Raw genomic sequence first — 23,091 nt, 5'->3', positions numbered from 1 at the left:
GTCATGACTGACAGGTGCCCTTAACCAATGGCTGTTAAATGCGAGCTGATCAGTAAAAGTGCAAAGAACTTACAGGAACACTCTAGAATGCGGATGTGATGTTCGAATAGTGACACGACTGCTACAACTATTATTATTGAGCTGTCTGTCCTTCATGTTGCCGATCGGACATTAAGCTGTAAAAAGGACCACTAATGCCTTTGCTCTGGTCTTCACGTCACTACTATTCCCACAATTAGCGGAGACACACCGTGATCACGCCATTTGACCACTACCTAGTGGTACCCTCCTCCGACGTCATCTGGGAATTGTGTCCTGTAATTATTGTTTTCGGCAATTGCTAAGAGTCATACTCCTCCGACGGCATCTGTGAGTTGTGGTCCGGGATATTATAGTTCGGGTTGGGGCCGATTCATATACTTTCGTGCCTACCACCATACTTACGATCCGCAGTGATTGACCCTTTCTTTGAGGTTACCACACCACTTCTTTCTATTTCATGTTCGATATCTACATTGTTTAGCCTTGAGAAAGTCTTGGTACGGACTCTGTACTGACGAAACATGTGTTGGCTGTTTGTTTCTTTGACGTTTGTGAATAAAAAGAAAACCATCTTGTCTCAAGAAGAAATCTTTGTTGAAACACGCATACATTGTGACTGTATTGGTGAAATAATTGTTGTGACCAACAGGTCGTCTTTAATATTACTTTAAGGATAGTGCTGAATAGACCCTCCTTGTATTTCTGCTCTGGCAGGTCCCTTAGATCTGGTTTAGTCACCCTTAGTAGTGAGTGACGGTGGTCTCCCTAGCACTCCTACTGTATTTTCAGTATTTGTAATAATCATGTTCCCTAATCAACTTTTCTCTTGATATTTATTTGAATGTGCGGTTACTCCCTCTTAGAGAACACCACTACCAAATTCCTTCTGTCAACTTACAGCAACCAACGGCTGAGCAGGATTGACCATTTTCCCCTTTGTCTTCAGAGATAATATTGGCTATCGAGAGTGACCTAAAGGTATTGCAGACAGATTTAAGCAGGAAATGTGTTAGACATGAAAATTAATGTGTTGGTCAAGGATGTTTTTAACATTTTTGATTGTAAACATTTGGAAGGCATATGACAATGTATTGCAGTCTGTTTTTAAAGAGGTGTTCTAGATAAATTATTTGTTTTTGGTATTGCTTAAGAGACCAAAGTTTCCTGGATCTGCTGCAAATGAAGAGGAGCCTTTCCCTTCTATTCCAAAACCTCCTTTGCACCCGGTGGATGTAAGAAGGATCAGCAACTCTCGTGCACGCCTGTTTAAAACTGGTTCTCAAGGATCCCTCTTGCCCGACAAAGGATTTCATCCTGAAGACGGTAAGAACATACTGGAACATTTTCATTATTTTACACCACTCTTAGTTCACTTTTACGGTGTCGACTTAGCTTTCCTTTCTTTTGCTTCACCCATTAAGGACAACACAACCATGAGCTGCCAGTTGAGTCACTACTTTTATGCGTTGTTGTTTAACCTGCTAAAGACTCATGTTTGTAAGAATGTTCGTAGCAGGGTCCTATTTTGAGATATTTAGCAAAAGCGGATTTTTGTTGCACCTTTTGTCATAACCTGTCCACCTGTTCTGCTATAGTGGTATATGCCAATGACAAGTATCCATGATGTACCAAAACAAGCAGTTGTTCTTGGTCTTGATAATTCACAATTCTTCCTTATTTCTACCAGCAGCAGGAATAGTTATCCTTTTAGTACCTGTGGAAACCTGCCAGAATCTCAGAAAACCAGATGCTGCTCCCCCTGATAGAGGGGGAACTAGAGTAACTGTCATACATAGTACTGTAGTAGAAATGGGGGGCCATCAAACTAACAGGGAGAGCCAAGTCCAGCATTTTTCTTGGCTCTAATAGCCTAGCCAGAGCTCGACAATGAGAACATTTGGCATAGAAATCACGCACCAGATAATAAATAAAAATATGAAAAACTGTATTCAAAGTTCAGTGAAGATAAACTGTTTTACCTTCGTGCATTAGATTATATCACTGCATTGAGAGGCATTTACTAAAAGTGATAGTTTTTAAGCTTTTAAGCATGAACTGAGAAACATTAATGCCCCTACCCCCACTCTGATGACAGTACCATTAGTGAACTAAGAGATAAGTTAGTTGTCTTGTACACCCTTTATGAGGGTTATATTTTTATTTTGGATGGAGTAACATTTTAATCCATTAGGCCAAACACAAGAGGGATGTTTGTACAGCACATATCCTCCCTTATTTCAAGGTTTTCCCATATGCTGTAATGAAAAAAATAGGAGACACGATAAAATAAAATAATTGCATACAATCACACAATTTGATCAAGTGGCCAAGCCAGGATTGATCCCAGGTTGTCTGTTTTCTCACTGTGTAATTCAGCCACTACATTGGTATCCCTTTCTAGCTGCTGTTTGACATCAACATTTAATGGTTTGTCTTTCATTCTTGGTGCATAAGGTAAGAGATTTGGGTAGCAGGGGAAGAAGACACAAGAAAACTTAATGCATTTTAGACTCGAGGGCTTAAGAGGAACTCTGGCGTAAGCAGATTATAGCATCTGTCTCGAACCTTTAGTGGCTCACCTACCTCTATAATTTATTCTGGGTATTCTGTGCCTCATATAAGCTTAGATGCTTCTGCCAGTATGATACCTGTTTTGTATGTGAGGATGTCAAGTTTGCACCCCAGTTCGGTTCCTTACACTTGTACCAAATCTGAAATCATGCTTGTATATTGTATCTAAGGGAGGCCTTACATGGCGATGCACAATGTGACACTTGTTCCATGTATTAGAAGGAAGCTTGCCGTGGCCCTTCAATACCACATTTGTTCCATGCCTTTGACTCAAGCTTGCACAGTCCCTGAATACCACTCTTGTTCCATGTCTTTGAAGGAAGCTTGCACTGACTGACCCGGAAGTACAATACTTGTTCAATGCCTTTGAAGGAAGCTAGCACTGAATAGCCATGCGGTACCACAATTGTTCCAGGTCTTCGAAAAAACTTGCCCTGTCCTGCAGTACCATACATGTTCAGTGTCTTTCAGGGAAGATTGTGATGCTCTTAACCAGCGCTGTATGTCTTATGCATGTAAACCTACGACTCCTGTGCTCCTTTACTTTATCTATTTCTGTGTGTTAATGATCTGTCCAAAAGGCTGCTTAAGTTGTCTCACCAGCCTCACATGTTTGCAACAATAATACGTAATCTTGCTTAGAGAAAATTGGCTTTGGGTAAGCCTACTTCAGTTATTCATCAGACAGAGTTTCATTCACATATTCGTTCAGCTCTTCAGAACAGCACACACCCAATTGGACAGTGGATCAGGCATTGGCTTTGTTGCCAATGTTTGCTCTGCCTAGTATAAAACCGCTGGTCTTTAGGATGTCAGGCAGTCTGAGTAACAGTATTTTGCTATTAACTCTGTGATACTCTGTATCCAGAGGAGTCATTCTCCAGAGATATTTCCTTTAAATGTATCCCCAACAGCTCATGCAAATGCAGGCTAGTCTTAATTTAGAGTACAAGCAGCTGCGTTGCCATTGCTACTGGACCACAGCTTTCTAATGCAGAGCACCAGGTGTCACTGCTGCAAGCTTCAAAATCATGCCACAATCTATAATCCTATTCTGCATACTCAGCATACATGTTTGCTGTTCCAAGCTGGCATACCAGTGTGAACCTATACGATTTATTCGTTTTTATTAATACGCATGCCCTCCACATTTCATTGCAATTATTTTAGTTTTTCTTCATTTATTTTAGGATATGCCTGTACTACAAAGAAAACAACTGCCTTGCTTTTTAGAAGGCAAGTGAGACAGTTTTTGATGCCAAGACCTTCCCTGCAGTGTACTTGTGTGGGTGCATAATTGCTGCCATGTCTATTGATTGCATTGTGAGGGGTGTGCCTGTGAGCATGCAGAATTTACATTGTCTTTTGTGATTTAATTGCCTGTGGTTTACAGGTTGAAAATTGTGCATGTGTGAGTACAGAGTGGGGCATATGCCTGTGTGAGTGTAGCATGAGGTCGTGCCTATTTGAGGGTAAAAGTGTGAATGTTGGGTCTCTTCATGTTCTGTCTTTGTGTGCATGCTCTTTACAAGGGCCAAACATATTTCTTTTGTTAATGCTTTTTAGGGATATTACTTTGTCTTGCAGAAATACAGTGCAGTGAGTGCAAATACAATAGTGTGTGTATGAGAATGGTAGTTAGTTTTGATATGGCAGGTGCAGAGTCTGTCGAAGGAGGTTTCAGGAGTGTCGGGACAGCTGACAGACTAAGATGCCATGCTAGTGAGGGGGCCCAGTTACTTTTCTTGCACTAGGGTGCCTGCCAACCTAGATACGCCACTGTCAGGTCCCATATTAGTAGTGACTGGAAGAATCCTTAGAGCGCAATGATTGGGGTATCCACTGCCAACTTTCCTTTATCGGTTCACTACTAGTAACTTAGGGCAAACTTGATAAGTCTTCCAAGAGAGAATGCCTGGACCATGCTTCGAAGGAAAGTGCTGACTGCCTGCTCAGAAGGAGCCTGGAAGTGTCCTTTCATTAAGAAGAAGCTACTCTGAAGGAGATGGGGTTGTGAAGGAGCCGGTGCTAGATGAGTTTAAGCTACTGCTCTTAGGCCACAAGAGACCTGCACCACTGTGTGAGAAGTGAGGTCTGGAAGTCCCTGGTTTGTCCACACAGCATGGCAACTGCATTGATGCCTAACCGAGAAGGGTGACATTGAACTTACCCAGGAGTTGGCCTGTAGTACAAGGAAGCCTTTAAGCACTGGAAGCAGGTGACCTTCTGTGGTTGAAACAACAAAGACATACCTGCCGAAGAAGAGATCAACCTAAGCAGAGTGACCGCATTAGCCAGAATAATCACAGGTACGAACTAGGGTGTGCCTGAACTTGTTTGGGATGTGGATTTTGTGACTGGACCCAAGGAAGAATCTAAACCACAGTCTCACTGTGACCAGAAGACCCGTGCTCCTCCCCCACAGAGCCTCCTCTTGACTGGTGAATTGCAGGCACCACCACTCACCTTGACATCGGTGGGGCTATAGTGAGAACCACCATAGCTCCTCTTTGTGAGTTGTCCATGATGCACATCACATAGAATGGTGCAGCCAACCCTGACTAGCAAATACTGCAGGTGTTAATTGCAGACAAACTCAGCTCTTCGAACTACTTCACCCTGGACAGTAAGGTACACTGATATTGCAAGCTTGGATAGGTGGGCTAAGTGCACACCTATATGGGGGGACAAACTAACTGTGATTGATGGATCACAGGAGCTGCTGTGACAGACCTGCTGAGATTTCTTGCCCCTAAACCCCCCTCCCAGGCTTGGGCAAGGGCCAATGTACAGTACCATTACACACTGTTCCTGAGATTGCCATGGGAACTGTTTGTGTTATTGCCTTTGTGAAATACCATCTGTTTGTTTATTACTTTAAGTGATTCAATTGTGTGTGTCAGTTTAAAGTACCGACTGGATAGTGAATTATTGATTGTTTTCTAATGTTCCACACACCACATCCCTGGGTAAGCCTTGGACTGCTTGACTTTGATACCCTGAGAGTCAAGTGCTAAAGTGGTAACCCCTCATTGCCTGAGGACTCTTGTAAAAGAGTTACCATAGGTGGTCTTCTGTTGGTGCTGCTTAACGTGAAAAGAAGGTGTTAAGGTTAAAGATATATATTTCAAGTACATACACTACCACCTACAAACAAAATAGAAGTTCCAAAAGATACCTCTGCTTTACAATTATGTTTACTAACTTGAAATTGATTGAGAGATACTGTTTTACTCCATAGTCATTCTTTGTACTCTCATCTTCCAAACGTAAAGAAACAACTACTCCCACTTGTAATCCCCATTTAAAGCCATTACTTTTAGACAGAGATTTTCATTTGCACTTTTTTGGTGGAGCAGTAACTGTTGTTCTTAGCTTTGATGGAATGCATTGTCTTCCCATAATTTACTTGTTTAAGAGTTTGTCATGTTGTGGAGTGATGCTTTAAGTTGAACCTATTTGTGCAAGATGTGGTTTAATTGTGTGTGGTTATTTTTTAGTTGGCAAATATCACAAAGGTACACAAGTCTGAGGCTTTAATTATAACTATCTAATGCTATCACCTCAGACGACACACCAAAACTTGTTTCAACTAGATATGAAATGTTCTTATAACATCACTATTATGAGGCTACTTTTTCCATTCATGCATATCATGAAACTGGAGTCCAGTATCAACTAGGGGTTAGGTAAAGGGGTGAGCACATAATGCAACATATTAATCAACAACAACTGCTTATGGTCTGTAACAAAGACTAAAACTGCAAACACTTCATGACAGCTCTCAGTAATTTTTGGCCATATATGGGCGTAAAAATAGAGGCATGGGAGTTTTGTTTTTCTGTATTGCTCAGTCATCACAGGTGCAGGCTCAATTTGGATCACTATCCAAGACTTCTTTAGTCTCATTAAATCCAGATCCTCACAAGCTGTGGTAAGTTGTGCAAAAAAAGTGAGTTCTGCTGTTATGCACAACTCACAGCCTGGCAAGAAGCCAGAAAGATGTGTTCACACCAGGAAATAACATGCTTTTTTAAATCCTGCCCTCTTTTCTTGGCTTCCTACAATCTCAAGTCTGTCCCGAGAGCTTTGGGGACAAGGTCAGGCTTCTGCTGATCCTCCACATCTGCAAGGGTTGTGCCCTTTTTAGTTCATTCAGAAGGATCTCTCTTGGGGGGGGAAGGATTCATGCAGGGAGGCAATGCAATATTGTCTCTGTTTTTTAACCTCTTCCACGCTCATGACGAGCTGAGCTCGTCATGTAACTCGTCTTTTCACAAATGTTAGCGCACAGCGGGAAAACCCGCAGCATGCATGGGGTTAATTAATTAGTGTAGATTGTTTGTGCCCCCTTTCATGGAGGTTGAGGCTTTAAGTATCTTCAAGGTATAAAACATTGTAGCAAATATGTGGAAGTTCATGTCCAAGGATTGGATCTTAGCCTTCCCATTTTTAAAAAGGGGAATGAACAACTCTTTAGTTTTGCTATCCCATAGTGATCAGTTTTCTTTAATAAGAGAATGTAGAGTTTTAAAATAGAATGTGTCTTTTGTTATAAAAGATTAGTTTTAATCCTACCCAATCAAAAGTTATCATACGTTTTGCTTTTCAGAGTCTCAGAGGGGCTGCAAGAACTCTGGTTGTAGTTTTTGAGAGTATGCTTGGATAAGTCGCAGAGCGGGGATGGCCGAGGGGAGGTCAGAGCCCATCGGTATTATTACCTACATCCTCAAGTCTAATATGATCGCTTTGGTTTAGTTAGATATGCTAGGTGGTGGGATCTGGTGATCGCATTGATGGTTCAATTTGTAAAAAGTTTTACAATTTTAGAAAAGGGTCAGCACACAAATTTCCATTCAAGTATAATTTGGCGTTCATTACAGGGATAAACACCTTAATATACGTTTACAGTTAAAGGCACATACCACATTGGAAGATAATTTAATATAATATACGATAATGCAGTATAATTCAAATCCAGCTCACAGTCCTATACATAGCTCTATCTTTGATTTACACGTGGGGAAACAGTTTACAACTGAGAGTGGCACCAACGGTTTACCATACAATTCAAGGACAGCATACTATCTGAGAGATACAGCAACAAAATAATGAGAATAATACTATAAGTAAGAACAGTCAACTGCAAAATGCAAATACATTCCAATTTAGACTCTGGGTCTGATATAAATGTTAGCGGCCCTTCATTACCTTGCAAGTGGAGAGATGCATATTGTGTAAGACTCATGTAATGTATGTACAGTGAAGTCTGACCATACTAAGTATAATTTAAATGACCTCTACTTAAATGTATCTGCATACATATTTGCATTTTTTCCACATTTTAAGGGAGTGAAATACTTTGATATATTTTAGTCTTGAGTCTACAAGCGGTAATCTTGGAATTCAGAGTCATAACATCTAACTTAGACATGTTGGATGTATATTATCTTCAGTTATTGTTTTCTATATACTATAGTGTTGCTGTTCTACTTTTCTTTCTTGGATACTTTGAAAGCTAAAAAACAGTTGGCTTTTGAATGGGTAGTTTGATGATCTGCTTTTGTTAAAACTAAAGCTTCAAAATGTTATGACAATGACTTGTTTAACCTATACTTATAGTCCTTTCTCTCCCCATAGATTAAAATCACCCATGATGATATATGGCCTAATTTATATTCCATCGGATGGCCTCCACCAGGGGGGTGGAATAGATTATTCCATCCCCTTGGTGGAGGGACCGCCCCCCGAATTTATAAATGAGTGCCAAGCTAGCAGTCATTTATAAAGCATTGACATAAACCTCTGTCATGGCGGTTCCTGTCAATGCGGTTTGTTGCAGGGCTCCGGCTACATGACTGAGCACTGCACCAAAATGTTCTTTATAATTTTCAAAAACAAATCCCTGAAATGGGATTTTCTTTTTGAAAATGAAAAAGAAAAAGCCTACCTCATGAGTTATCTCCCATGGTGAGGGGGGCATTATTTTTACTGTCCGTTACTGCCAAGGTTTGCCTTGCGGTGACAGATAGTAAAATAATGGTAATATGTCCGCTTATCCTAATTGGGTGGATAGACACATAGCCATTTCTCCAACAGCCCTTATTCTGTCTGGCCGTCAGAGAGGTTTGGCTATGGCGATGACGGTGTAATCACCGCCGTAGCCAAACCTATGGCCAGCCTGCATCTAAATCATGCGAGCAAACCATTATCTTGTCAGTAAGCATACCGCATTGCTGTTACGATGGAGTATGCTTTTTTAATACATTTTGTAAACATTCTTTATTGAGTGTTCACAGTTTGTAGGTACAATGAATAAGTAACTGTCAATTGTTGCCATCATGAACATTGTCAATGAGGGAAAAAGCATATGCCACACAAGCATATAATGGAGTAATTTACGTGAGACGGTATGGAAGAGCGAGAATCTGCACTCAGTCCATCTATGGGAGTCACACACAGCAAAATGATTTCCTAATAACCAAATAAACAGTGATAAAGTCATAGGAGTCTTCCCCCCGCAACGGAGTATGCTTAGCGGCAAGATATAAATCGGGCCCTTAACCTGGCTCGACGAAAGTAATAAGATATTCAAATTCTTCCTTAGATATGCCTTCATTTTAATTTGAAAGTTTGTAGAGATTTGGCAAGTTTATCGTTTTTTTGTCTAAGGGCCCGATTTAGGATGGTGGAGTAATGTACTTCCCCTATCCTGAGGCACCGCCGCCCTCTAGTTTTAGAGTTGGCTGCCGGTGCTGTGGACAGCTGTCTACATTGCAAGGAACAGTTGTCATGACTGTTCCTTTCAATGTAGGAAACCATGATACTATCAAATATGACAGGCAGCAGTCAAACTTTTCATAAGTTGTATTGCTTTTAACAAACTCCCAAAGTGGGAATTGAAAAAAAAAAAATAATGCCGGGCACACACTGGGAGTTTTCAACTGGGATGTGGGGGCCTTTATTTGTTTTTTTTCCTTGTACCTTACCACAAGGTTTTTCCTGGTGATGATGGAGGAAGAAAATACTTTACACCATTCATCCTGAATATGGTGGGTGGTATCCTTCCTTTGTCAGCGCCTATTCTGTGGGGCCATCAGAAAAGTATTATTTTGACAGTGCTGTCAGTGTTGTTGCCAACGGAATACTTTTGGTCTGCCTCTCTCTAAAAGAGGAAAGTGGACCAAGAGTTTAGGGGACGGGGTACTCTGTTGTGTTTGTGATGAAGTACCCTGTCTGCAGGTCCTGAGTTACTAAGGTTAGCCATAAACATTTCAATTGTCCTACAGTGGGAGGTTTTAAGCTGTATGATCTGAAAGTTACTTGAGCACCCTGTCCTGTCTGTCAGTTTATTTTGTTTAAAACGTAGATGAACCTAACAGAAGCATAAGTACTTTGGTATGCCCAGGGTTTTTTTCTAACCATTTTTCTGTAATGTCAAAAGATTTTTTGTTGCTATAGAATTTATTAAAGCCATTTTGAAAGTGAAGTTTCTTAAAGCTCAAGTTTGTTTCATTAATACTGAAAATCTGCTTCTAACTATCTCTTAGTTAAGCATGTTCATATTTTTCAGCAAAGTCCAGCACTCATAAGTATCTGATCTTTATTGAATAACACATCAATGAGTATTTGCCACAATGGTCCGATTTTGTAATTGTGAAATGTGTTGGTGTGTGAGGGTTGACATATGTGGCGTTTTCTATTGGTGGCGAGGGTTAACATAAATTTGTGTCAGTAGTGTTTTTCAAGACTGAAAAAGTGTTCAATGCATATAAGCGCCAAATTGTACATGCATACATCAGTTCTAGTTATTTATATTTTAATTCAAGCACTTTGAGAAAGCGTGTAGCATAATATAGCAGTTTCCTTCAGAAATTGCTGCTGTTCTTTGGAGTAGAAATGTAGATAGCATTTTGACCGGGAACTTTTCCATAGCCAATAGCTGCCAAATACTGCCACTTTAGGCTGTATTTGATGACTTGTGAGGGAATTTCAGATTTTGGAATTGTGTGATATGGGCAGCTAGAAGCAGCTGAGTGACAAAAGCCAATGAAGAGGTCACATGCGTCACCAGGAATGGGAGATCACAGAAGGACAACCAGAGGGTTCCTCAGAAGTTGGATATTGATTTATAGACTTGATGCGGTACAATGCACCCTTCTAAAAGAAACTGTGCTGTCCTACATGCCCACAACACATGGAACATGTTGGTCATCTGATTATATCTTGAGCATCTGGCCTGTCTTTCTGCTTATAAGACACCTAACCTGACCAGTGTTAGTTTTCCTATATGTAGGATATGCAGGATTGATGTTGAGTCCTTCCAAACACAGGTATATATCTAGTGCCATTCTTACAGATAGGATTCTAGCAGTTTTATCTCCCAATGCTTACTTCATTTTTGATGCCCATAATTCAATAAAAAGTAAAGGTGGTAGTTTGTTTTTTATCACACTCTGCCCTGTGCCTACTGCAGTTTATCTTCCTTCCATTGATAAATTACCACTTTGGGACCTATGTTACCTGCACATGTGCAATTGCACCGCATTATTTTGATTGTTCATTCAAATGTCATTGGAACATCTACGTGGATTTTAAAAGTATTACGTTGTCTATAGGGATTGCATTTAATCTGTGACTCTATCCTTTAAAAGCAACATTTTCATTGTTGATTGTGTTTTTAAATTGTTATACTATAAAAAAGCTTTTAGATGTAGGGTAGAAAACTGAATACAGAAATCTGAATTGAGCAAAGATGGGTATAGAATGTGGGTATATAAACAAAATGCCCATACAAAGTGCTAGATGCTCTGTAAATATGATATTTGACAGACAGTCTATAAGTGAGTGTGTTTCAGTCCATGCTGAGTCATGGCTTTCAAATGATCAGTAAACCTGGAGCACACATGTCGCTGTTGATAGGCTGTCATAAGGTAATCCTATACTTTACTTTTACAGCAAAGAAACAATCCAGTTTAGAGGAGCAGCTAACTAGTTGTGCTTCCTCCGGTCCAAGCAGGGGCCACAGCTTCAAGGAGGAGAAGGTACACACAGAGTGCAGGTATGGAAATCTTGAGTTGTTTGACAAAGGCAAATTTAAGTAAGCAATTTCAGGACCTTTTATCTAGAGCCTAAAAATATTTAATCCTAGCTCATAAGTAAATCAGTGGTATACGTTAAGTGTGACTTTGTAAATTGTTGAAAATATCTCTGCAAACTGACGGACGTTGGCTGTAATCTCCATAGATAAACGCAAACGACTAACCTTCTGATGTAGGCATGTTTTATACTTGCCTTTTATAATACTTTACGCTTACAGACAAGGCGGGACACAAGAATACTCTTTATTTTTCTAACGTTCTATGTTGTAAGATCTTCATTGATGGTCATACAACTAGAATATTCGCACTTGCATGTGGGGGTCCCAGAATATTTTAAAACACATCAATAATTTCGTTATATGATGGAACTATGTATCTTTTTTAAATGCATATATACATATTGCAGCATATTAAAGATTGATTTTTGTGAATTTTAAATATTTTCTTTTCCAAAATGATGTCCAATTAAACACAAAAAAGGAAACAGTGCTGTACAAATCCTAACCTATCTGACTAGCGAAAAAGGAAAATGCAAGCACAAATTAAAGGAAAATGCAACTAGAGAGGCATCATACATAGAGATGTAGAAAAACAAAAAACGCTTGTTAAAGGAGCCTGCAGCTACCATATCACATCATGCTCTTTACTGGCAAGTGCTCCACAGCCTTATTTATTTTTCTGTCTCGTGGGAGATAGTTCTCACAACACTGACAGAGTTTTTGGCATATTTTTTTAGAGGATTATTCCCTATTACCAAAGCTTTTTTGGATTCTCTCAGCATGTTTAACATCTGTGTGTATTCCCTACCTTGTTTCATGATTCATTTCAGTAATATTGACTGGGTCTTTTCACTCTGCTTTCATCATACCTTTATTGTTTGCCCCTTATAGGAGGGAGAAAGGTGCAAGTAATTGACACAGAGTGTATGTGATTTGTAGTCCATCTTCACTCTCAGTGGAGGACTGCTAATTTTGTCAAAATCTTTTTCGAAAATGACACTGAACGATACCAAAGACCTGAGAAACAACAAGGTGAAGAATTGGCTTCATAGAGCTAGGATGGGCTCCTTCCACTGTGTCTCAGTTCTCAACCCATCAGAACTCTCACTGTGGTAGATCCTATTCATGATCAGACGACTCTATTCTGTATTGAGGTCAATCACGGTACCAGCATGCTCGCCATAACAAACCGGTACAGCATCAGTCAGGATGTTGATTTTCAAGCAAAAACACTATTCAGCATCAAGGGAGCCATCATCGTCAGGCTTTCTTTCCTATTCGAAAACTCTGTGATGACCTAGTACTCATGCTTTCTAACTGCTGCAGCTTTCACATGACCCTGATTCATGGAATGTAGCCATTCTGAGGCAGAGGTCGGTATCTGCATACAGGAGAATTTTCACATAGCTCCTGCTCAACCTGCATTGGTTTCTGTTGCTGTTCCAGTGCTTCCGACAATACAACCAGAGCCTCCACATGGTGTAGCCTGATTTTTTTCCCTATCAATCCCATTAATCATCAAACACTTGACCCTCTTCTGCCTAAGTGTAGAAGAAAGAGAACCCCATCTCCAATGCCTCCTAATGCAGATACTTACACAGACTCTGAATTCCTGTTCCACGTGATGCTGACTAAGATGCAACTAAACGTAAAATTCCTTTGGAAACACTTGAGTCTTCAGTGTTAACATAGATACGCTGAATGTAGGAGTTCAAGCATGACCCTTATTGCTTCTGGTCCATGGGATTGCAGAGTTAGCGGATGAATATTTGACTCCAGTTTCTACGCGAGTTGTCACTCCATGTCTGTTTAAAAAACTAGAAAACTATCCGAGCAGGATCTGTTTTTTTTTTATCTGATCCAAAGACAATGCTCCCTTATAATATCAGCAGTGAGAACGAGGCATGCTTGTGCTAGTGAGATTTCATTGTACAAGATGGGGAAAGTAACTGAGTACAGGTGGAAAGATGGTGTGCAGTGCTATGGTTCTTTTGGACTCGTGGGACAGTTTCCTTTGGGGAAACTATATAGAGGTTGCTGAAGAACTTCATAGAGAACCAAGATAAGAATTCCGAGTGATAGCGGAAAAGCTTTCATGGCTCTACTTGGTTGATGATAATCCCTATTGATTTTCATTATCTCTCAACCTAATTTGAAGGTTTGAAGGTTCAAAATGGTGTAACAGTCTGTAGAGTTCTTGGTCTTTACTCCAAATCAGTTGTGCTCCCAAATATCTTATCCTATGTCCTATCTGTCACAAAAGTGTAAAATCCTCATGGAGGTTTTACAACATCCTGCAAGAACTACAAGTAAAATATGTAATGCTGGGTTTAACTAATTTTAATCTTTCTTCCCTGACACAGGATGAAAAATGAGCTTGAGTAATGTACCCTTGAAGTTTAGAGCATTGATATCTTGCTGCACTTGCTTGAATGCCCACTTGAACTCAGACACATATCTTTTTCTTCTGAAGTGCATTGCTGATTCACAACTCTTTCTTGGGATTCACAATTCTTCTCCACTCTGATTTACTGGCGGTCACTGAAAAATGTCTGTGTTGGTTACCATTACCCAGTACGTTGTACCACATATGATGGTGGGGAAAATAACAAGCATTGAAAATACAACAGGTCTCGCCTTTGATTAAGTTAAAGCCATTTGATTTGCTATACAATACCATTAGCAAAGCAAATGGCTTTATCTTAATCAAAGACGAGACCTATTGCATTTTTAATGCTTGTTTTATAAAGCAATAAGCTCTTTAAAAGGCCCTCTGCTGCCTGGAAGGAGCAAGCCACAATAATGACTCCCTTTGGCAGGCCCTGGAGGGGCACCGCGGGAGGCAGTCTGGGGGTCACCACTGCTTCGCCTCTGAGGCGCTTCTACTGGAAAAACAAGGCTTTTCTGTCATGGCTTGTATTCTTTACAGCACCAGAGATGTCAGAACACATGTCGGGCATAGGTCGGTAATAAGCGCATTTTGACGGACAGTTGTCCCTTGCAATATGAGAAGGAAGATAAAAAGGAACACACGATTGGGGGTGCAGCAGGAGAGACACAAACATGCATGCTGATGTTATGAAAGCTGCGTGCACAGCGCTTAATCTACCCTTTGAGAACGGAGAGGGTAAGGTGTGGTCACGAGAAGGAAGAGGAGAAGAGAAGACGAGGGGGTTTTAGGTTGGGGGGGCGGGGCGGAGGAGGGTGAAGGGAGAGAGGGAAGAAGTAGAACATATTAATACCCCTTAATGGTTGCTTGCGTTAATGCTCACCATGTGCCGCTCCAAAGCGCTACATTTGAATGAAGGTCTCTGCTTTCCCATCACAACCCGACTCCAGCCACTGCTGACATCATTTGCCGCAAGAGTCTGTTTACCCCACTCTGCAGACTGCGTGGCTGCCTCACCACCGGAGGGCACTGGCCCATGCAACACAGGCCACAACATCCTGAGCTTGGCGCAGCCTGGGCGCTTCCTACTGCACAGAGTGTTCATTAAACAAGGGTACTGAAACAACAAATAATTCTGGTAGGCAAATACTAGAGCGAGAAGGAGTGAGATCCGATACATTTCACAAGGAGATGTGAGGTACTGTGATAACTTGCGAAGCAATAGATCATTACTGTTCCACAATGTTCCTAAAAGTGAATCACACCAAACAAGCACTTTGGCTTTTCCAAGACAACGTACTGTATTTCTATCTTCCTGACAGAATACCACACAAATGCAAGCTTAAATAATACAGCTGGTGAGGTAAGCAGTGAGACTGGTGAGACGTGAACATTAATTGGGGAAGCTCGGGATGTATCCTGTGGAGGAGGATCAGAGAGGCACGGGGTGGGCGTGGAAAGGAAGGGAGGGCTGACTTCATGAGCGCATGGCAGTGTGTGCTGTGCCAGAAACACAGATGGTGTCGGCCTGTCCACATGGGCCGTCCTACAAGTAGACAAGGCGGCAACCAAGAAGCCCGCTTTCCAATCACGCGCCATCGTTTAACATTAACGATGACGCGTGACAATGGAAAGAAGGGCGGTGCTTCAAGTATACTTCTGGAATCGTATCGATTCCTAAAGGCACTCGCAACGGCGAGAGCAGCGCATGCGCGCTGCTAACGCCAGGCTAGACCTAAAAAGGAAAAAGGGCAAAAGAAGGCAGAGAGAGAGTGTTCTCTCTCTGGTTTCTGGATGCATGGTCCTTTATTGGGTATTCTTCCCCCAGGTCATACACCGAGGTAATGAGTCATTGCACTAACACTAAAGGTTGCACAGACAGGTCCTCACATCAGAGTTTGCTGCATAGTTACTGGTCCACCGGAATTTTACCATACTGTGCGCAGAGATACCATTCAAGTAGTCTTCAAATTAAGACAGTCTTAAAGGGTGACTTTTCTTTGGAACAACTAGCTTCTCCATGGGGTCTAAGTTTTCTTTCAGAGGGCCCAACCCAGGTTGCTCTAACTACCTTCCTGACACAGACACTGAAATGTAAACTCATGCCATTGGAGAATTGTGGTTAGTGGACCACCTGATCCTTCTTGTATCATAGAAGCCTCACAAATGGAGAAGAGCATCTTCAAGTTCCTGGGACAAAAGTTGTCCCTGCTATAGGTACAAGAAAAGCCAAAGCATAGAAATCCTACTCACTCTCATCTTTGGGAAGCTGTTACTGTTGAGGATCCCAAGGCTAAATTAGACACTGTTGCTTCCTCAGAGTCCAGCATGTCACTTGGAACAAGGTTGAATTGCTTAGTGAGTGGTCTCAAACTCCCATGAGAGAGTTATCTGAGACCTCCGCCTCACATTCTTAGGGGGACAATTTCTAAAGGACATCACACTTAAGCATACCATGACTAGGAACACTTTGGGTTTCCCAGTTCATTCTAGCCTTATCTAGGCAGCGGGTCATTGGCTTTATTTCAGGCAGAGTACTTATATTTTGGCTTTGGGGTGACTTTTGTGCCCTGACTGATACCGCTTGATTTGTTCCAGTTATTTTCAGAATACAGAAAAATAATTCTGCAATTTTTATGGTCTTCTTATAACGCCTCCGATCTCTGAGCTCTGTGTTTTTATTGGATAAGCTTAGTAAATAAAAAACAGTGCTGATCCATAGGAGGCACACAGAAAGAGCAGTTTGCTTATAAACACAACAAAAATAGTGCACTTGTGCATTCCTATCAATGTTCGCATTAGCATATTAAAATCAATCCTTTAGGTTTTGCCGATGCTTATTGTCTCTGTGTTTGAGGCCTCTAGATTTGACTATTTCTGACTCCAATTTAGAATTGTGAATGTATGTGAAGGTCAGGATTTTGAAAAAATCAAGTACCCGTCTGACCAATCCAGTTTTTGCGGGTTATATATTTGTATATGTTGTTTTGGTATGAAAAGCAGGTTCAGGTTAGAGCTTTTATTGTAGGTAGAGGTGTTGCAATATTATAGGAGAATGAGGAGGAATGTGTTAGTGTTTTTGCGTTTTTCCAGTTAGAGGTTGAACTCTCCCTGAAATCTGATTGCAAGAGTCTGGGAGTTGATTAGGGCTGTAATTGAATAAAAACTTCAACCAAACTCTTTTTATTACTGGCCGGGTAGTGTACAATATTCAGCCTTGGTGGTTTAGGTGTTGTGTTTGTAATCTTCACAATGATGCATTGGGATGAAGATGGGGAGTTGATTGAAAAAATCTGTTCGCATTTAAGGGGCTCCTTGTGGATCGAGATGACCCTTCACACCATTTTATTTGCTTAATCTAATTGGTGTATTCTAGTGGTTAGATAGCTTTTGGAATTTGAGCAGAAATAGCTTTCTGTGAGTGAAATAGTCTCAATGTGACAGTTTTGGATGATGACAGATGTGTTAGTAGCAGCAGAGACCTCATATCTACAGTGCAGGAAGGCAGCTTTGATGTGATGTGTAGGAGATGCGTCACTAACTTGAGAGAAGCTAATTCTTCTGAAGTTGTTTGGGTAGATTGATCTTTTAATTTGCTTAGGTCTCCAACACCTCAACTCTGGTCAAACAATGGAGCGCTTATTCATCTTCCTCCCCTAAGAGTGCTGATATTTTTGGGTGGTTGAGAATGTTGTCAAAGAGAAATTAGGGATTTTGGGGAGGAGTTCTGACCTCTTCTGGAAAAAGTGCTGACAAAGCATGTTAAATTTCTTTTCTACTTTCAGTGTGTTTCCTAACGTCCTTGTTTACTGAGTCTATTTTATTCTGCACTTTATCAATGTGTTTGATTACTTCCTGCTATTACTTTTCGTCGTGGTTAAAGTTGAGCTCTTTCTTGGTGGCCTTTGCAACAAGCGCTAACATGCTGGCTGACAGCATTGTGCTCTGGGACAAGGCGAGCAAGCTCCTTCCACCTGGGGTGCACCTCCAGTGATAGGTGGCAGGTCTGGCTCCCGAGGGATCGGAGCGATGCAGCGGGCACTGTGAAGAGAGAGTTAGGGGGGTGGTCGTCCTCGTACTGTGTCTATCCATGTACGGTGGCCAGGTCTACGTTTATGGATATTGTGTGATATGATCCATGATCAGGTGTGTGAGCTACATGAAGGAATGCTTCTAAACATTTGGGTTGATGTGAGTATTTGGATCTTCAGGAATAGCTGTGTTGATTCAGATATAACACAGAGTTAGGAGAACAATGCTTTGGAGGAGAGTTCTACGAGGAGAGAGTAATAGTGTTGTTTGCTAACTTATCTATATCATCTATACATGATATCCAACCATAACGTGATGCCAAGCAGTTCTTTTGTGGAGTGGCTAAGAGATTTGTGCTCTGGTCTGCAGTAAGGCGAGTAATCGTTTTTATGTCTGATCAGTGTAGGAGTAGCTTGTTCCTGGTTATGGCCCCGAGTAACTTGATTTATGGTTCCATTATGCTATTTGGATTCATTCTCTCAGGTCTCTGTGGGTAATTATGGAGAAATGGCGAGGAGTGGAGTAGGGTGAGTTAGTGTCTTCAAACAAAAAAGGTTCAACAGATCTTACAGTCCTTTGCTTTGTGAGAAAGATCTAGGCAGTAAATACATTTTTTGGGGAGTTTTACGAATGTAGCTACAGTTCCCCACAACTTCCTCAAGGCCTGAAGAGACCTTTCTCAGATATATCTGAAATAGTGTTCAGTCAGAGGTCAGAAAGAATGATGGCAGAAAATGTTCTGAAGTGATGAAGCCTGGCTGGCAAATGAAGGGGTTGAAGATTTTCAGGTTTTCCGAAAGTAGACTGAGTAGAGCTCGACGAGACTTCACATGACATGCAGTAGAAAATCTGAAGTGTGGTAGTCTCTGAAAGGAGCAGTGATCAGGGTATTGCAGTCTGATTGGATAAAGCTTAGTTCTTTGAGTTGATGTGAAAAGGATAATAAAGTCTGCTTATAACCTGAGCTCTCCTATGACCTCCATGTCTTTTCCATAAAGCATTAACCTTATATTCAGAATCCAGTGGGACCAATGCATTCTCCCATCCTATCCTTCACTGATTCTAGCGTCAACCTCACTTACAATATGTAGGCTAAAAGTGGGAAATTGGAATCGTATAAGAAAGAAGACAGAAAATATGGTATCACCACTCTGACTTGTCAGCATGTTTGGCACAGCCTTCGGCATGTCAAGGTAGTTATCTAAAGCCAAATAAGATAGCTTTAATAACCTCTCATTGAAGTGGAGCTTCTAAGCCTATTAGTAGATCAGATACACCTTAAGACAGAGGTCTTCAAACTTTTTGATGCCGAGACCCCCTTGTGAAACGTTTTTAGCGGTAAGGACCCCCTTCTGACAAAAATTTCTAGAACCTGGTACTTCTCATCATAGACAACTATCGTCACCTATAAACGCCCCCAATTCCCACAGCAAATAATTTTTACAGTGGGAAATAATGTTAAACAGTGTTTAGCAAACCAAAGGTCAGTGAGCGTGGGGGTTTAGTCAAAGGTGTAGCTAAAAACAAAGGGCCTCATTTATGAGGAATTGGCGTAGGACAGCGCCGCAAGTCTTCATGCTGCGCTGCCCTATGCCAATGTGAAAGGGCAGGAATGCACAGTATTTATGAAATACGGTGCATTCCTGTCCTTTTCCTGTATGTCTATTGTTCTCTGTGCTTGGATACCTGTGTGCATCGGTGTCTGTATGTCTATTGTTCCCAGTGCTTGGATGCCTGTGTGTTAATCTGTGTGCATCGGTGTCTGTATGTCTATTGCTCTCTGTGCTTGGATGCCTGTGTGTTAGGATGTGTGCATTGGTACCTCTATGTCTATTGTCCTCTCTGCTGGGATGCCTGTGTGTTAGTCTGTGTGTATCGGTGTCTGTATGTCTATTGTTCTCTGTGCTTGGATGCCTGTGATCGTCAGTGTATGTATGTCTATTGTTCTCTCTGTGCTTGGATGCATGTGTGCATCAGTGTCTGTATGTCTATTGTTCTCTGTGCTTGGATGCCTGTGTGTTAGTCTGTGGGCTGTGGTGTCTCTATGCCTATTGTTCTCTGTGCTTGGATGCCTGTGTGTTAGTCTGTGTGTATCGGTGTCTGTATGTCTATTGTTCTCTGTGCTTGGATGCCTGCGTGCATCAGTATCTTTATGTCTATTGCTCTCTGCGCTTGGATGCCTGTGTGTTAGTATGTGTGCATTGGTACCTCTAGGTCTATTGTCCTCTCTGCTTGGATGCCTGTGTGTTAGTCTGTGTGCATCGGTGTCTGTATGTCTATTGCTCTCCGTGCTTGGATGCCTGTGTGTTTGTTTTGTGCATTGAAGCCTGTGTGTATATTGTTCTCTGTGCTTGGATACCTATGTGGTGGTCTCCATGGATTGCAGTTTGTATGCCTATTAGTCTCTATGCTTGGGGACTGTATGTGTAACAGGTGAAATGCCGATCTAATAGAGTGTTCTAGCGCTGGGCGGCCTTTGGGTAACCACAATCTGTGTGCATCGGTGTCTATCTGTTAGTGTGTGTGCATTGGAACGTGTGTGTCTCTAGACCTATGTTTAATGGTGTGTGTGTATGGTAGTGTGTGTGCAAGGGTTTCTGTATGCCTATTGAGCTGCGTGCCTGGTCTGTAATGGGTGCCTGCATGTGGACTATGTACATGAGTATTTCTGTGTTCATGTCTCTGGGTGCCAGCATTCATTTTGGTCGCTTATTTACCTGTGCACATGTGTGCCTAAATGCCCATAGTCCTGTGTGCACTGGTGTCTGTATGCTGGTTAATGTGCAAGGGTACTGGTATGTTTGGCTACCTCTGTGCATGTGTGTGTTGGTCTCCGTGTACGGGTGCCCGTTTGTTTCTGTGTGTACATGTGCGTGTGATCTATGTGTGTACCACAGGTGGGCACGCGCCACGTACAGGAAGTGGGAGGCTAGATTACCTCTGTGCAGACTGGGAGAACTTTACAGATGGGCAGATCGGGTATTCATCAATGAATCAACTAACGTAAGCTTTAACCAGCTATAAAAACCTCGAGCCAATTTATTTATTTGAGCATTTATAACACTATAGATTCTAGTGTTAAAAGTGAAGCTGGGGATTGTGCAACCCCCTTCCAAGGCCTCCACGGCTCCCCCTGGGGGTCGTGCCCCACAGATTGAAGACCCCTACCTTAAGAGGTTTCTGTCACAGACGTAACGAAAACCGAGGGGGCCTCCCTGCACGGAACTTAGAGGGGCCCCCTCCGAGCTCAATCAGGAGCTCTCCGGCCAGAGGGCAGTGCCGAGGGGGCCTCCTGGAGCTTGGGGTCCCCCGCACCACGGGGTATGCGGGAGCCTGTGTTACGCCCCTGGTTTCTGTATAACCATTCCTCGGTACTTGAAGTGAAACTGATGTTTTTGAAACTGAAACCAGCATGATTCAGTTCTGTTTGAATATTGAAGCGCATCCCTTCTTTATAGATAGGGTAACTACCATTTCTTCTAGAATGTACACTTTCTAAACATAGTGGTGTAGTTTCCACTGCCCTGATTGTGCAGTTGTAAAGGAATTGATACTCATCAGTTTCTGTGATTTCTTGGAGTAGCAGCATACCTATCTATTAGGTGGTAGACACCTTTAACATTGCAGATATTTATATGTACAAATCATGAACATTCAGAAATGCCTAGTGCAGTTATTCTTCCTGTACATTCACAAGAAGTGACCCATAGTTCTTGTAAAAGTCTCTCTTAAGTCTATACTTAAATGTACAAATGATTCAAAGTTTGTTTTCCTGCAGCTTGACTTGATTTGAGAAATACTTCTCTAAACCCCAAGCTGCCCTCCCCAGGATTTACCCTTGAACTTTGAGTTCTCCACAGAAAAATACAAATCTAGTCAATAGGTCACAGCTGCAGCAACACTATAGTACGAGTACCTAGCAAGAAATCCATGACACATGAGGAAAGCTATCCCAATAATTCAAGATAGAAGCACTCATCTTCAAATAAAGTGAGAGTTCAGGATTTCATAGGTATTGTAGTTTCAGTGTCAGATGCTGTTGCGTAGTGATGGATGCAAAGCCTTTCGACAGGTGACACTCACATTCAGTGACCTTCATCAGCCTTTTCTTCATTGAACACACTCAGTAATAGTGGGTTCTGAGTATTACACACCCGCTAAATCCTTGTCAGTAAGCGAAATACCCTGACAAGTGCTCATGGGACAGGGAACTTGAAGGGAAATTTAAAATTGTTTGTAGGCTGGGTGTGTGTGTCTCCATTTTATTTAACCTTATTCTCTTTATTGTTTTCAACTTCTCTCTAGTCATAGTAATTGTAAGTGAGGTCAGGGTGTAGTGGAAACTGATAATGATTCTAAATTGGGGAAAAAACATTACCTATTTTGTGCGGTCAGTGTCTCTGATGTGCGTTTTTCTATTTGCAAATATATGAATACTCAATGCATACATTACTTTAAGAAAATAGAAATGCAGTTTATCTTTGTAATACAGTATAAGATATCTCATTTAGTATTGGAAAAAAAATACTACTAATGTGTCTTGAATATGCTTTTTGATTGGGTTATTTTGTTGTGTTTTTTTAAAGTCAGGGATCCAAAAGACAGGACCGACCATCATCATGTCCAGAGAACATTGACAATCGTAACATTGGTATTAAAGCAGGTATTTGTTTGTGAACTTTAGTGCGCCTGTTACAATGAAGATGTGTACTTTTTCTGCTGATCCAGTGTATTATTGTTCTGCACTCAAAAACCATATACACTTAATTCATATATGCCTTGTAGCTTCCAAAAAATGTAAGTATTTCCCAATCATAGGCGAGTATGACCAACATTAAGAAGTGGATTGGTGCCATTACTATGGCATAGTAGACATTATGAACCACACAGTCGCTCACAAACCTGTATTGAAGATTACCTTCATATGTTAATGTACTAGTGCTTATGTGGGTGTTTA

The 23,091-nt window shown here is 41.4% G+C and overlaps 1 protein-coding gene across 3 annotated transcripts in view; it reads left to right on the top strand.

The window, feature by feature from the left end:
• Positions 1-23,091, top strand: part of ARMC2 (armadillo repeat containing 2) — a 397,692-nt gene that overhangs the window by 95,404 nt on the left and 279,197 nt on the right. For 2 of the 3 annotated variants that reach the window (XM_078646857.1, XM_078646858.1), the window contains exons 4-6: positions 1,194-1,365; positions 11,572-11,674; positions 22,721-22,797. In XM_078646857.1, the coding sequence (XP_078502983.1) occupies positions 1,194-1,365; positions 11,572-11,674; positions 22,721-22,797 (352 nt within the window). The remainder of the gene's footprint in view (positions 1-1,193; positions 1,366-11,571; positions 11,675-22,720; positions 22,798-23,091) is intronic. The other variant, XM_078646859.1, reaches the window with a different exon arrangement.

Source organism: Lissotriton helveticus, chromosome 6, assembly GCF_964261635.1.
Source record: "Lissotriton helveticus chromosome 6, aLisHel1.1, whole genome shotgun sequence".
In the NCBI taxonomy this organism is placed as follows: Eukaryota; Metazoa; Chordata; class Amphibia; order Caudata; family Salamandridae; genus Lissotriton; species Lissotriton helveticus.
Note: the sequence above shows the minus strand (reverse complement) of the source record. Positions and strands in the feature narration are given on the sequence as shown.